The following is a 13859-nucleotide window of genomic DNA, read 5'->3' as shown; positions in this document are numbered from 1 at the left end:
CTCTGTCTCGGGCTTGCTGTAGTGCTCCAGCAAAGCTCAGTGCAAGCTGGAAGACCAACACCTCATTTTCCTCTTGGGGATCTTGCAGCACTCAGGTCTCAATATCGAGTTCAATAATTTTAGGCTGTGAACCGCATATCCTAGCCCCCAATCCCTCACACCAGAACTTGTTATCACAATCTGCCATTACGTGCCATCTATTGTTAGCCACTAATAATTTCCATTAACAGCTATTCATTCTCCTAGCCAGATTTATGTTTTGTTTATGGCTAATACAAAAGACTATTTTCATGTTAATTATTCATGCAGAGCTTACATATCAATTAGTGAAGGTCTGAAGAATTTTAAGTGATTTTCAGATTGCAATAACAAGAGGTTTTCATGTTTTTCTCCTTTAATATCTTTTTTTTTAAAAGGAGTAAACTAACTAATGGGCTAAAAGTTATGGTTATCTAATTTCATAGCTATTTGCCATTATTAAAAATAGTAGCTCTATGGTATGGGAAACATTGAGGTCATGATTTAGCATTAATAACATTATGGTTAAGACAGGCATAGAGTCATACAGCACAGAAACAGTCCAACTTATACATGCCAACCGAGTTTCCCGAACTAAACTAGTCCCATTTGCCTGCATTTGGCCCATATCCCTCTAAACCTTTCCTATAGACATTCCTGTCAAAATGTCTTTCAAATTTTGTAAATGTACCTGCATCTGCTACTTCCTTTGGCAGTTCATTCCACAAACGAACGACCTTCTGAGTGAAAAGGTTGTCCTTCAGGTCCCTTTTAAATCTTTTCACTCTCACCTTAAAAATATGCCTCCTAGGTTTGAACTGCCCCACCCAAGGAAAAGACCTTTGATAGTCATCTCTCATGATTTTATAAACCGTTACATGATCATCCTGATACAAGTTGTTCTGCTGTAATGTGCATTTCATTAACGCAAATTCACTGTATCGTGAATGACAAATTGGAAACATTGTTTCTAAAGACCGAGCTTTTAAAATTGTGTTGATTGTAACGCGATTATATTGCCAACATTATAAGTGCTGTTTCTAAAGCACAATTTGTCTACAACACTGGGTTGCTCAAGAACACAACCATTGCATTATAGAAGTACTCCCTGTATATGAGGAAAAACTAGATCAACTGGGCTTGTACTCACTGGAATTTAGAAGAATAAGAGGGGATCCCATAGAAACATATAAAATGCTGATGCAGGCTTGATGCAGGAAGAATGTTCCCAATGTCGGGGAAGTCCAGAACTAAGGGTCACAGTCTAAGAATAACAGATAAGCCTTCAGGAATGAGATGCGGAAGAATTACTTAACTCAGAGAGTTGTGAATCTGTGGAATTCTCTCCCACAGGAAGCTGTTGGGTCCAGTTCGTTAGATGTATTCAAGTTGGAGCTGGACATGGACCTTACAACTGAAGGGATCAAGTGGTATGGAGAGAAAGCAGGAATGGGATACTAAAATTGCACAATCAGCCATAATGATATTGACTGGTGGTGCAGGTTTGAAGGGCTGAATGATCTATTCCTACACTTATTTTCTATGTTCATCCCTCAATTTCTTACACTCCATAAAAAAGTCCTAGTCTATCCAGATAAAAACCCTCCAATCCCAGCAACATCCTGGTAAATCTTTTCTGAATCATCTCCAGTTTAACAATATCCTTGTTATTGTAGGGTGACCAGAACTGTATACAGTATTCCAAAATGGGGCTCATCAATGTCCTGTACAACCTCAATATGACCTTCTAACTCCTATACTCAACGGTCTGAACAATGAAGGCAAATGTGCTAAACAGATTCTTAATCACCCTGTCTACCTTTGACCCAACTCTCGAAGAACTGTGTTCCTGAATCACTCGATCTCTCTGTTCGACAACACTATCCAGGACCCTACCATTAATTCTACAAGAAACTACCCTTGCTTGTTTTACCAAAATGCAAAACCTTGCATTTATCTAAAGTAAACTCTAACTGCCACTCCTCAGTCCATTGGCCTAATTGATCAAGATACCTTTGTAATCTTAGATAACCTTCATCCACAAAATTATTATCTATGCCTCCTAAAATCTCATTCAAAACATTTGTATAAAAGAAAAACAAAAGCTGACCCCGCATCAATCCGTGCGGAACACCGATGGTCACAATCCCCCCCAGCCCCACCCAGTCCAAAAAGCAACCCTCCATCACCACCCTCTGTCTCCTATCATTAAGCCAATTTTGTATCCAAATGGCAAACTCTCCCTGAATACCATGTGATCTAACTTTACTAATTAGTTTACCATGAAGATCCTTGTCAAAGGATTTACTAATGTCCATACAGACAACATCTGTCACTCTACCCTCCTCAATCTTTTTGGGTTACATACTCAAAAAACTCAGTCAAGTTTGTGAGACCATCTGAACTGGAAAAAATAACTTTCAGTAGTCCAAGTCGATAGGCTAGAAATGATCCTAGAGATCAGTGAATTGTGTTTGTGTGTCTTGGGGAGAGGCAGCAACAGAGAATCATATCTGGCAAATGTGCAGAAACTCACCAAAAGGAAGCACTTTCAACACTCATGGATGTAGTAAAAAATCTTATGGACTAATACTTCACACTGTGGTTGTGTCAACATAAAATATATTCATGGAAGAAAATGTACAATCTTTTTGTTGTTAATGATAAAATATTTCCAAATTATTAAACAGCTTTAATTTTTATTTTTGCTTGTATAATAAACATATGGTCTCTAGTGAAAAAAATATATTAACATTCCCTGATGAAAATTTACCGGGACATCAACATTAAAGAACTGCAAAATATTTACGCCTAACCATTAAATCAGAGAGTCTTTGAGATGCAACCGGAAATTTCAGCATAACTCTGAATGCAATACAACCACCTGATGAAGGAGCAGCACTCCGAAAGCTAGTGCCTCCAAAAAAAACTGTTGGACTATAACATGGTGTTGTGAGATTTTTAACTTTGTTCGCCCCAGTCAAAGACCGGCTCCTCCATATCTGAATACAGTGTAATTACTGTCGAGTGCAGAGTTGAAAAATCAACTCACGTGAACAAAAGAGCCAGATTTGTAAAGATTAAATTAAATAACTTTCAAACATGTTGAAAGTTAAATTGAATCTGTTGGCAATATCAGCAGGTACATATTTATTAGAAATTATATGATACATTATCTATAATTACTAATTACTATATGCCTGACCCATAATTAGTAATATCTATCCTTTCTGCAATCCCAATCACAATGGAAATTTCAGCTAACACGGATGATCCTCTATCTGGGTAGGACACTCTGAGCACATCTGGACCTGTTAGATACATCTGGTGTTGCAAGACCAAGAGACTCGACTGTACAGTAAGCTTCCGCAACCACAAGTGCAAACCCTGTATTGCACTTAGACATACAAGGTGGGCAAGGAAGAAGAATACAATTAGAGGGATTATAGGTGGCATGGGTGATACTGCATTTTAAATAGCATCTCATATCTGAGTATGTGCATTTCACCTGTTTCATCTCACCTGTTTGATAGTCATTTTTTGCTGTAGGACTAGGTCACTTGGAGACCATGTCAGAGTTAAACTATATCTTCACCCACTCCAAGGAGAATTGATCTTAGAACAGCATGGATTGGTCATCTCTGAGAAGCATTTTAGATGGCTATGTGTTTCACATATCCTTTAATCTTTATATTAATGACTGCAGCTCAGACTTAGTACTTTTTTGCCGAGATTACCGATTGAAACATTGTTGGGAAAGTATTGTGATAGGTCATTGCCACTAATCGTGTTTGACATTTATGGTCAATTTGTATTCAGAAGAACAGTCAATAGACTCAAAATATTAACTCTTTTCTCTCCACAGGGTTTCTCCAGCCTTTTTTTTGTTAAAGGTGAAAAAAATACTGGGGCTGGTCAACTTAAATTATTAACATTTTTCCTGTTTGCCAATTTGTTGCATATTTTATATATAGATCTATGAAGAAATGACAGTAGTTGCAATGTGTGCTGCAGTTTTACTCCAGTGTTTTAATTGCCTGCTACATGCTTCTTCTGTATCCACCGAGTCCATGCCCAGGCTTAGCAGTCAAGTGTAGTGAGAATGAAATCGTTCATGAGTAACAAAACTCGTAAGCAGGTACAGCAGATAAAAAAGAAAGCTAATGGAATGTTGGCTAATATAGCTAAATGAATAGAATATAAAGGTAAGGAAGTATTGTTACAACTAAACAAGGCATGGGTGAGACTGCACCTGGAGTATTATGCATAGGTTTGGTCCCTTTATTTGAAGAAAGATGCAATGACATTGGAGACAATTCAGAGGAGGTTCATTAGATTGATCCCAGAGATGAGGAGTTTGTCATATGAAGAAAGATTGAACAGCTTATGCTTAAACTCTCTGGAATTTAGAAGAATGAGGGGAGATCAAATTGGGGTATTCAAGAAGATAACAAGTGTAGATAAAAAGATATACAGCAAATGATTCCTCTTGTGGGCCATTCTAGGATGAAAGGTCATAGTCTTAGTATTAGGAGTAGCAAATTAAAAACAGAGTTGAGGAGAAGCTACATCTCCCAACTGGTTGTGAATCTGTGAAATTCACTACCCCAAAGTGCAGTGGATGCTGGGAGAGTGAGTAAATTTAAGGAGGAGTTAAACAGATTTTTAACTGGTAATGCTTTGAAGGGTTATGGGGAGAAGGCAGGAAAATGGGAGTAAGGAGCATACAGCCATGACTGAATGGTGGAGCAGACTCGATGGGCCAAATGGCTTAATTCTGCTCCTATATCTTATGAACTTATGAATAGAAAAGACATCAATCAAATATTGAATAACTGAACACTATAAAAAGAACAAGTTTGCAATTGCCAGTTTATCTAACTGTCTTTATAAGTCATGGTTTGGAGATGCCAGTGTTGGATTAGGGTGCACAAAGTTAAAAATCACACAACACCAGGTTATAGTCCAACAGGTTTAATTAGAAGCAGCAGCTTTCAGAGCACTGCTCCTTCATCAGGTGGTTGTCAGCGGTGCTCCGAAAGCTAGTGCATCCAATTAAACCTGTTAGACTATAACCTGGTGTTGTGTGATTTTTGTCTTTGTAAGTGTTACTTTACCTTGCACCTTTGATCAAAACGTGTTGTTGACTTGTCATACAAACTACTATGTGACTTATTATATTTGCTACCACAAGAAAAAGAAATATAGAAATAAGCAGTCAGGTTTGATAGTACATACAAGATTGTAATTGATTGTCATCCCACAAGATTTGTAATAACATACATGTGCTTCATAAATGTTATTCCAATTTTGTTTGTTTTTTTCACATCAAATACTATTTGATATTGTCACATATTCAATATCTACATTATGATAGAGATTTAAAATATTAGCATTTGGGAACTTAGTTCTAAAGTATGGATTTTGGATTTCAGTTCTGTGATGATGACTTGTTTTTTTAAAAGTCAGAAATCTATTTTCAGTATTTCTAATAATACTTCTAAGAAATCATTTGACTTGTAAATGTCAAGACAAGCTACCTACTGCGACTATGATTGAAAATGAAAGCTGGAGAAGTGCATACGCAGGTTCAGTATTTGACTTAAAAAGAGCTATACCAATAGCAGAGCGGTTAGTTGTTCATGTTTATTCTCCTTGGAGCAGAGAAGATTAAGAAGTAACCATATTAAGGTGTTCAAAATTACAAGAACAAGTTTGACAAGGTTAAGGAGGACATTTTGTTTCCACTAATTGCATGTCAGTAACTTGGGATCACAATTTCAAGACTGTCAATGAGAGAGTTAGGAGTGAGATGAGTAGAAACTTCTTTACTCAGAGTTGTTAGAATTTGGAATGCTCTACCTGGGAGAGTGATGGGGGCAGAGTCCATTAAGGTTTCAAAAGAGAGCTGGATATATATTTGAAAATGATGAATTCTGAGAGCGATGGAGGTAGGGCTGAAAAGTGGGACTAGTTTGGTAGTTCTTTCAGGAGCCAGAACAAACACAATGGGTTGAAAGGCCTCCTTCTTTACTGCAAAATTCTGTTATTCTATGATAAAGCAGGAAAGTAGAGTTGAAGATTATCAGTTCAGCTATGATATCATGATGGGCTGAATGGCCGATATTTACTCTTACGTCTTATGGTGGGATATTCTGCCTGAAACTTGCCAAAATTGACACTTAGTTAAAATTCAGTCCATTAACCCAGGCAGGTTCATTTTTGACATAGCTAAAGATGACACCTTGTGGGGAACAATCTTTTCAATAGGCTTGAAGACCTTACTGGGGCACACAAATTACATAATTGATGACACAGACTACAAACATTGGTATCCTTCTTTATTTACTGGACTTAGAGAGACTAAGGAGCATGGTCATACACCTCATGTTGACACATCAATTTCACTAGTTTTACTATAGTTGAGATAGTTGCCCTTTACAATCCATATCAAAATGTCACAGGAACTGAAATATCTAGAAGCATATTGTTATTTGACAAATTGTTTCGAGGGTATCAAATCTAACCTTTACACAATACAAAAATGGCAGTGACCTTAAGGCAGTCAACAGAGCTAGGACTGAAGACAGGCATCGTCTTCCTACAATCTAAGAAAGATTAGCATATTTTCATGATTCCACAGCCTTGAAAAAGCTTGAAATGTGTTGAAACTGTCTTCAGATATCACTGGTAGACGAAATACCTTACAGCTTTTAATACTCATGAAGGGGTATTTCAGCAACACAGAATTTGCTATGGATTAAGTTCAGCACAATTGCATTCTAGAAGATTGTTTTTTTTTCAGTTTTGTCAGAGTTTGAGGGGACAGTCAACACTGACAATTTTGGTACAATGAAAAATTGAGCAGCAGTTTACAATGGTGTTTACTAGAACCACACAACGTAAATTGATGCTCAACAAGGACAAATGCTCTTTCATAGACCCAAAACCGTACTTTGTGGGAACAGCTGGAGTAAAGCCTACATATCAATCACAAAGGCATTCACGTATTTCCAATCCTATCCAGCGTGAAAGAATTCGAACAGTTGCTCAGTCCTGTAAATGTTCATCACAAATCTGTTTAACTGGCTGGCAGAAATCACCTAGCCTCTTTGGAAGCTATTGCAGAAAGATGTGCAATGGAAATTGACAGCTGTATAGCAAAGAGCACGTTATAGGCAAAGATTGCATCTGCTTCAGTCCTTACATATTTCATTCCATATGATGAAATTCATGTTACATTAACTGGGCCAAGAAAAGTTACTGGAGCGTAGTCTTGCAGTAAATTGAGGGAAGGAAATGACCAGTCACATATGCATCATGCTTATTATCAGAAACAAAACATAAATACTCTACTAGAGAGTAGGATGAAGTGTTGGTCTGCATCTACTCTTGTGAAAGTAGGCACGTGCATCAAGATAGCAGAAAGTTCACTCTCTACACTGATCACCAAGTACTAGGATCTGGTCATCAACATTTACACATGTACAAATTGTTAGATCACTTTTATTGGCATAACTTTGAGATTGAGTGTCTCACAAGTTTCAGGCACTAGGCCACAACTTCAACTGCAGTATAGTAATTGATACATTTATATTTCAAAAGATTACTTATGCACTTAAAGATAACCACACTCTTAAAAACGACTAGCTGACACTTATCACTTTGGATGGTTTAATTTAAAAGAAAGTCTTCAATTTTACTAGGAGGAAAATAAGTAATCTTCAATTTATGTCAGCTGACTTTTAAGACTCACTGTGCTGGATTGATTAAGCCGAGGTATGAACTCAGAGTTAGATAAACTAAGCTGAAGAATGAAGTAGAAGCCACAACCAGAAGTATGTCGCAAATATTTAAAACTTATTACATTCAGAAATTACTAATATGTCTGAGTAGCTTTGATATACAAAATCTAAAATGGATTTAATTCCAAGTACGTTAAGTAATTTTTTTTAACTTTCTGAAAAAGTGACCTTAATTAGAATAACAACACGATAAACCTTCCAATTATGTCCTTTAACAGAGATATTCCATCCTCTCAGAAAAGGCTAGTATTTTTAAAAAAATAAAATTTGAACGCAAACATTTTGGGATTACAGGTGAGAAATTAGTACTTATAAATATTATAAGGTTACATGCCTTAAGAAACAAATTTAGCACATTTGATCTACACAGAAAAAGCAAATTAAAATTACTCAACAAGTTTTAACGTATTCCATTCATAATGCTTCAGTATCTCAGTCATAAATTGTTTTCCTTTATTTGTTTTCATTTAACTGAAGATTACCTTTGGGTCCTTTTATGAGCTTTATTTCTGTAATAGTCTCCAAAATAGGCCTTCGTCTACGCACATACAGTTGTACAATTGAACCAGCTTCTTTCAAGGCTTCTACAGCTCTACTGTGTGACACTTCAGATACATCAAATTCATTCACCCGTAAAATGCAGTCATTGACTCTAGATATAAAAAAGAAAATTTATTTTAATTTATGTGGTAAATAAATCCAGAATGTATTGTCAGATATAACTGGAAAAAAGATAAGTAAAACTAAATAATCTGAAACAAATCCTACTCATATTACCACATATTCCACAATGGATATAGACCAAAATACAAAAAAAAAGCTGAGGGATGATTGGGAAATAGCTCTGTCATATTCTATAATATTATCATTCCTTATTGTAAGGCAATATATTTACAATTTATTTGTTAGTTTGGTAGCAACGTAACACCAAAGTTCTAACTCATAGAAACATGCCACTCTTCGACTTTGTGAGGAAGGCAGTTTATTTGTTTTCATTATTCTTAGTACAGGTTTCTGATAAGCAATGGAAAAAGCAAATAAAATTGCTTATTAAAACCACTCTAACCATAACGCATGATTGTCTAATAATTATATCAATACCATTCTTACCATTTCACAGTTGCTATCAAGTAGCCCATACCAACATCTAGGGGAATCTTATTTCTTTAGATCTACCCAGCTAAAACCTGATGCCTGTTCCCTTCTCTTTATATCATCTCTTAATCATTAACATTGCATACCACCTCTACCATTTTTCTACCTTCCTGTAGATATTATACTTTGGTATATTCTATCCTCAGGCCTGTTTGCGTTGTAGCCATAATGGCTGCCAATCCAAATAAATTTGCACCGTTAATTCATTCAACATATTACTTATTCATTCTGTATTCATTTTAAAATTATTTTTATTGTGTCACACATGCTAACCTAGCCCTTTGTTCGAATGTTGTTTTTCTCACACACTGTTTATTTTGTTTGGCTTGAATTACTTTACCTTTTTAGTTTTCCTTTTAATTGTAATTCCTAAACTGTTATGACCTGGGGAAAAGCAGTTCATCATCACTCTAATTCCTCAACCTCATGTGTCACAACATTTGTCACAGAAATTTGAGGGTGCATACATGAGGATCAGTGGTTGGCACAACATCGTGGGCTGAAGGGCCTGTTCTGTGCTGTACTGTTCTATGTTCCATGTTCTAACATTAAAAAAATGCCTTTCTCCAGTTATAGAGATAGCCAATTAAATATATTATGAAGTTTTTAAATTAAAATAACTAGATTTCTTAATAAACACAACTGGTTTCTTTTCAAAACAAAACTTACAAAGTTAAAATGCAATAATTACATATACAGTTGGAAAGATAAAAATATAAATGTATATCCTTGATATAACCCAAAGCACACACTTCAAGAAAAGAGAAGGAAAATATGGCTCTCTTGTATAGATTGGCTTGCTGAAAGAAAACCACTTAAATCAATGGGTTATTCTTGAAGGCATATGGTTCAAACACGGAATGCTCCATAGTTTGTTGCTCCGATACCTTGGCATGTATGATCAAGTCTTTAGTAACACTCCAATTTAAAACTGAAATGAAAAGGAAAATCTTCTCTCTGAAAATTGTGGGGGACAGAGTCCTTGTGTCTATTTAAGGCTGAGATAGATTGTCATTTGATGAGGAAATCGAGGGTCATAGGGAACTGGCAGGAAAATGAATGAGGAATGTCGGATCAGCCATGATTTTTTGAATAGCAGAGCTGGCTCAAGGTGCCAAATGGTCTATTCTTATTCCTATTTCTTATGGTTGCCTCTGGAGTCTTCACAGATGCCATTCACACAAGAGCTACAACACTGAGATGTTCCTTCAATCTCTCTTTCGCAAAAAGACAAATGCCTTTCACGTTGAACCCGCAACAAGGTGATTTATTTTTCCAAAACAGGAGAAACCACCAAGACAACCACCTTCTCATAGAGTTTTCTCTGAACTGAAGATGAGAACAAACCCGAAGCCAGACACTGTTCAAACAGTTCCAGCTGGTGAACATCATCAGAAAAACAGTTATCATCGGCCACATGTGAAATACCAGATGTGAACAAACAGAAGGCTCAAAGATCACAAATCAGAGCTTCTTCATTCCACTGGCATGATGTCATTACAAACAGAAAGGGAAATTAAAAATAAATAAGGAACTATTTACTGTGCACACATGGAACAAAATCTTTGCGTTATGTTAGGCTGAGGAATCCTTAGTCAATATGCATCCTCATCATATCAGTTCTCCTTGCAGCAAGGAGATCATTTTTTCAAAACAGTCCTTTCAGTTGATCCAGTTCCCCTCCCTCACTGTCACCACTTGCTGGTGAATGCCTTGGCAAACTGCTCAGCCCCAATGATCACTGCCATCACCATCTGGTGCAGGAGATCCTGTATGCACAGACTGTTTCTGACATTAATTTCAGATTTGTTGTCTGAAAATGTTGAAGAAGAACATGAGTTATATGCAACTTAATGCAAGAACCTCTAGAAGTCGCTTGGTGTCCAGAGAGCTCATGTTGGGCTGAAGTTGCTTCCCTGCTTTGGCCAAAGTAAACGTTTCTCAATTTCAACAGGAATATCAATGTGAGCAACTCTCCTGGACCAGTAATACCCCACTGTCTAGTTACAGCAGTTGATTTTCTGTCATTTGGTGCCCTATTTGATCATTGACTACCTAAGGCTGTTGGGAAGTCTACAGTGCTTGACCTCTCTCCTCTTGTCATGAACCAGCTGGTCGAGGCCTCTTGTCTCCTCCAAAAACCTCTGCCTTCACCTCAGCTGTTCTTGTGCTGGTTAAGACTCTCTCAACAGCTGGTGTGGCAATGTAAACTGCAGAAGCCTTAATAACTGCTCATGGACTGAATAAACGAACACAAAGGATAAGGATTGCCGTGCGGAACAATTTAAGGAATTAATCAAATGAAACCTGTGTCTTCAAACAGACAGTTCAGGCCAAATATAACAAGGCGCAGTTATTATTACATATTTTATTGAGATCTCTCTTTTGATTTAACTTTAAAAATATAAACAGAGATACTAAGTCATCAGGAATGAGACATTGAGCTAAGGGGATGGAGAGATAAATGGGAGGGGTATGGGACTGGGGGGAAGGTAGGTGAGAGTGCGATAAGTAGATAAAGGTTGGGGCAATGGTGATAGGTCAGAGAGGAGGGTGGGGCAGATAGGTTAGAAGGAAGATGGACAGGTAGGACAGGTCATAAAGATAGTGCTGAGTTGGAATGTTGGATCTGGGATAAGGTTGGGGGAGAGGAAATGAGGAAACTGGTGAAATCCACATTGATCCCAGACAGCTGGAAGGTCCTGAGGTGGAAAATGAGACATTCTTCCTCCAGGCATTGGGTGGTTAGGGTTTGGTGATGGAGGAGGCCCAGGACCTGCATATTCTTGGTGGAGTGGGAGGGGAAGTAGAAATGTTTGGCCACGGGGTGATGGGTTGATTGATGTGGGTGTCCAGGAGATGTTCTCTGAAGCGTTCTGCAAGGTGTCCTGTCTCTCCAACTTAGAGGAGACCGCATCGGGAGCAACGGTTACAGTAAATATTTGTGGAAGTGCAGGTAAAACTCTGATGGATGTGGAAGACTCCTTTGGGGCCTTGGACAGAGGTGAGGGGGAGGCGTGGTTGCTGGTTTTGCAATTCCTGTGGTGGCATGGGAATGGGCTGGGAGAAGAGGACCTGACAAGAGAGTCGCAGAGGGAATGGTCTTTATAGAACACAGATGGGGTGGGGAGGAAAGTATATCTTTGGTAGTGGGGTCCATTTGTAGGTGGCAGAAATGGCAGAGGATGAGGTTGGTGGGGTGCAAGGTGAGGACCAGGGGGTTTCTGGCATTGTTGTGGTTGGACGGATGGGGTTCGAGGGCGGAGAAGCGGGAAGTGGATGAAATGCGCCGGAGGGCATCATCGACAATGTGGGAGGGAAAAATGGGGTCTTTGAAGGAGAAGGCCATCTGATGCGTTCTGTGGTGGAATTGATCCTACTTGGAGCAGATGCAGCAGAGGTGGAGGAATTGGGAATAAGGTATAGTGTTTTTACAAGAGGCAGGGTGGGAGGAGGTGTAGTCCAGGTAGCTGTGGAAGTCGGTGAGTGCGTAGAAGATATCCGTGTTGAGTCGGTCATAGTTGATGGAGATCGTAAGGTCCAGGAAGGGGAGGGAGGTGACTGAGATGGTCCAAGTGAACTTAAGGTCGAGGAGGAATGTGTTGGCGAAGTTGATGAACTATTCAACCTCCTCGTGGGAGCACGAGTTTGCACCAATACAGTCACCAATGCAGTGGAGGAAAAGGTGTGGAACGGTGTCAGTCTAACTGCGGAAGATGGACTGTTCCATGTAATTGACAAAAAGACAGGCATTGCTGGGGCCCATGTGGGCGCCCATGGCTACCCCTTTGGTCTGGAGGAAATGGGAAGATTCATAGGAGAAATTATTGAGGGTGAGGACCAGGTTCAACCAACCGAATGAGAGTGTCAGTGGAGGGGTGCTGGTGGGGAAGCCGGGAGAGGAAAGAAACGGAAGGCTTTCAGGCTCTCGTCATGACGGATGGTGTATAGGTCTGGATGTCCATGGTGAAGGTGAGGCGTTGAGGGCCAGGGAAACAGAAGTCTTGGAGGAGGTGGTGGGCATGGGTGATGTCTCCGAACTGCCTCACAGCACCAGGGTCCCAAGTTCGATTGCAGCCTTGGGTGACTGTCTTGGGAGTTTGCGCATTCTCCCCATGTCTGCGTGGGTTTCCTCCGGGTGCTCTGGTTTCCTCCCACAGTCCAAAGATGTGCAGGTCAGGTGAATTGGCCTTCTAAATTGCCCACAGTGTTAGGTGCATTGTTCAGAGGGAAATGGGTGTGGGTGGGTGACTCTTTGGAGGGTCGGTATGGACTTGTTGGGCCAAAGGGCCTATTTCCACAATGTAGGGAATCTAATCTAATCTTCACAATGGATATCCAGTCCCTAAACACCTCTATCCACCATGACAAGGGCCTACAACTTTCTTCCTCTCCTGGTGTCCCCACCAGTACCCCTCCACTGACACTCTCATTCGGTTGGCTGAACTGGTCCTCACTCTCAATAATTTCTCCTTTGAATCTTCCCACTTCCTCCAGACCAAAGGGGTAGCCATGGGCACCCATATGGGTCTCATCAATGTTTGTCTCATTGTCAATTATGTGGAACTGTCTATCTTCCACAGTTACGCTGGCACCATTCCACTCCTTTTCCTCTGCTGTATTGATGACTATATCGGCGCCACCTCTTGCTCCCACAAGGAGATTAAACAGTTCATCAACTTTGTCAACACATTCCTCCCCTACCTTAAGTTCACCTGGAGTATCTCAGTCACCTCACTCCCCTTCCTGGACCTCACCATTTCTATCAACTGTGACCGACTCAACACGGGCATCTTCTACAAACCCACCGACACCCACAGCTACCTCCTCCCACCCTGCCTCCTGTAAAAACGCTATCCCTTTTTCCCAATTCTTCCGCCT

General features: G+C 39.4%; 1 protein-coding gene across 9 annotated transcripts in view; it reads right to left on the bottom strand.

The window, feature by feature from the left end:
- Nucleotides 1-13859, bottom strand: part of dlg2 (discs, large homolog 2 (Drosophila)) — a 1025979-nt gene that overhangs the window by 481022 nt on the left and 531098 nt on the right. For all 9 annotated transcript variants that reach the window (XM_043691613.2, XM_043691616.2, XM_087988059.1 and 6 more), the window contains one exon: nt 8306-8475. In XM_043691613.2, the coding sequence (XP_043547548.2) occupies nt 8306-8475 (170 nt within the window). The remainder of the gene's footprint in view (nt 1-8305; nt 8476-13859) is intronic.

The sequence above is a fragment of the Chiloscyllium plagiosum genome, unplaced genomic scaffold (genome assembly GCF_037043375.1).
Source record: "Chiloscyllium plagiosum isolate Xiang-an unplaced genomic scaffold, Cpla_swu_hap1 HiC_scaffold_6, whole genome shotgun sequence".
NCBI classification, from domain to species: domain Eukaryota; kingdom Metazoa; phylum Chordata; class Chondrichthyes; order Orectolobiformes; family Hemiscylliidae; genus Chiloscyllium; species Chiloscyllium plagiosum.
Note: the sequence above shows the minus strand (reverse complement) of the source record. Positions and strands in the feature narration are given on the sequence as shown.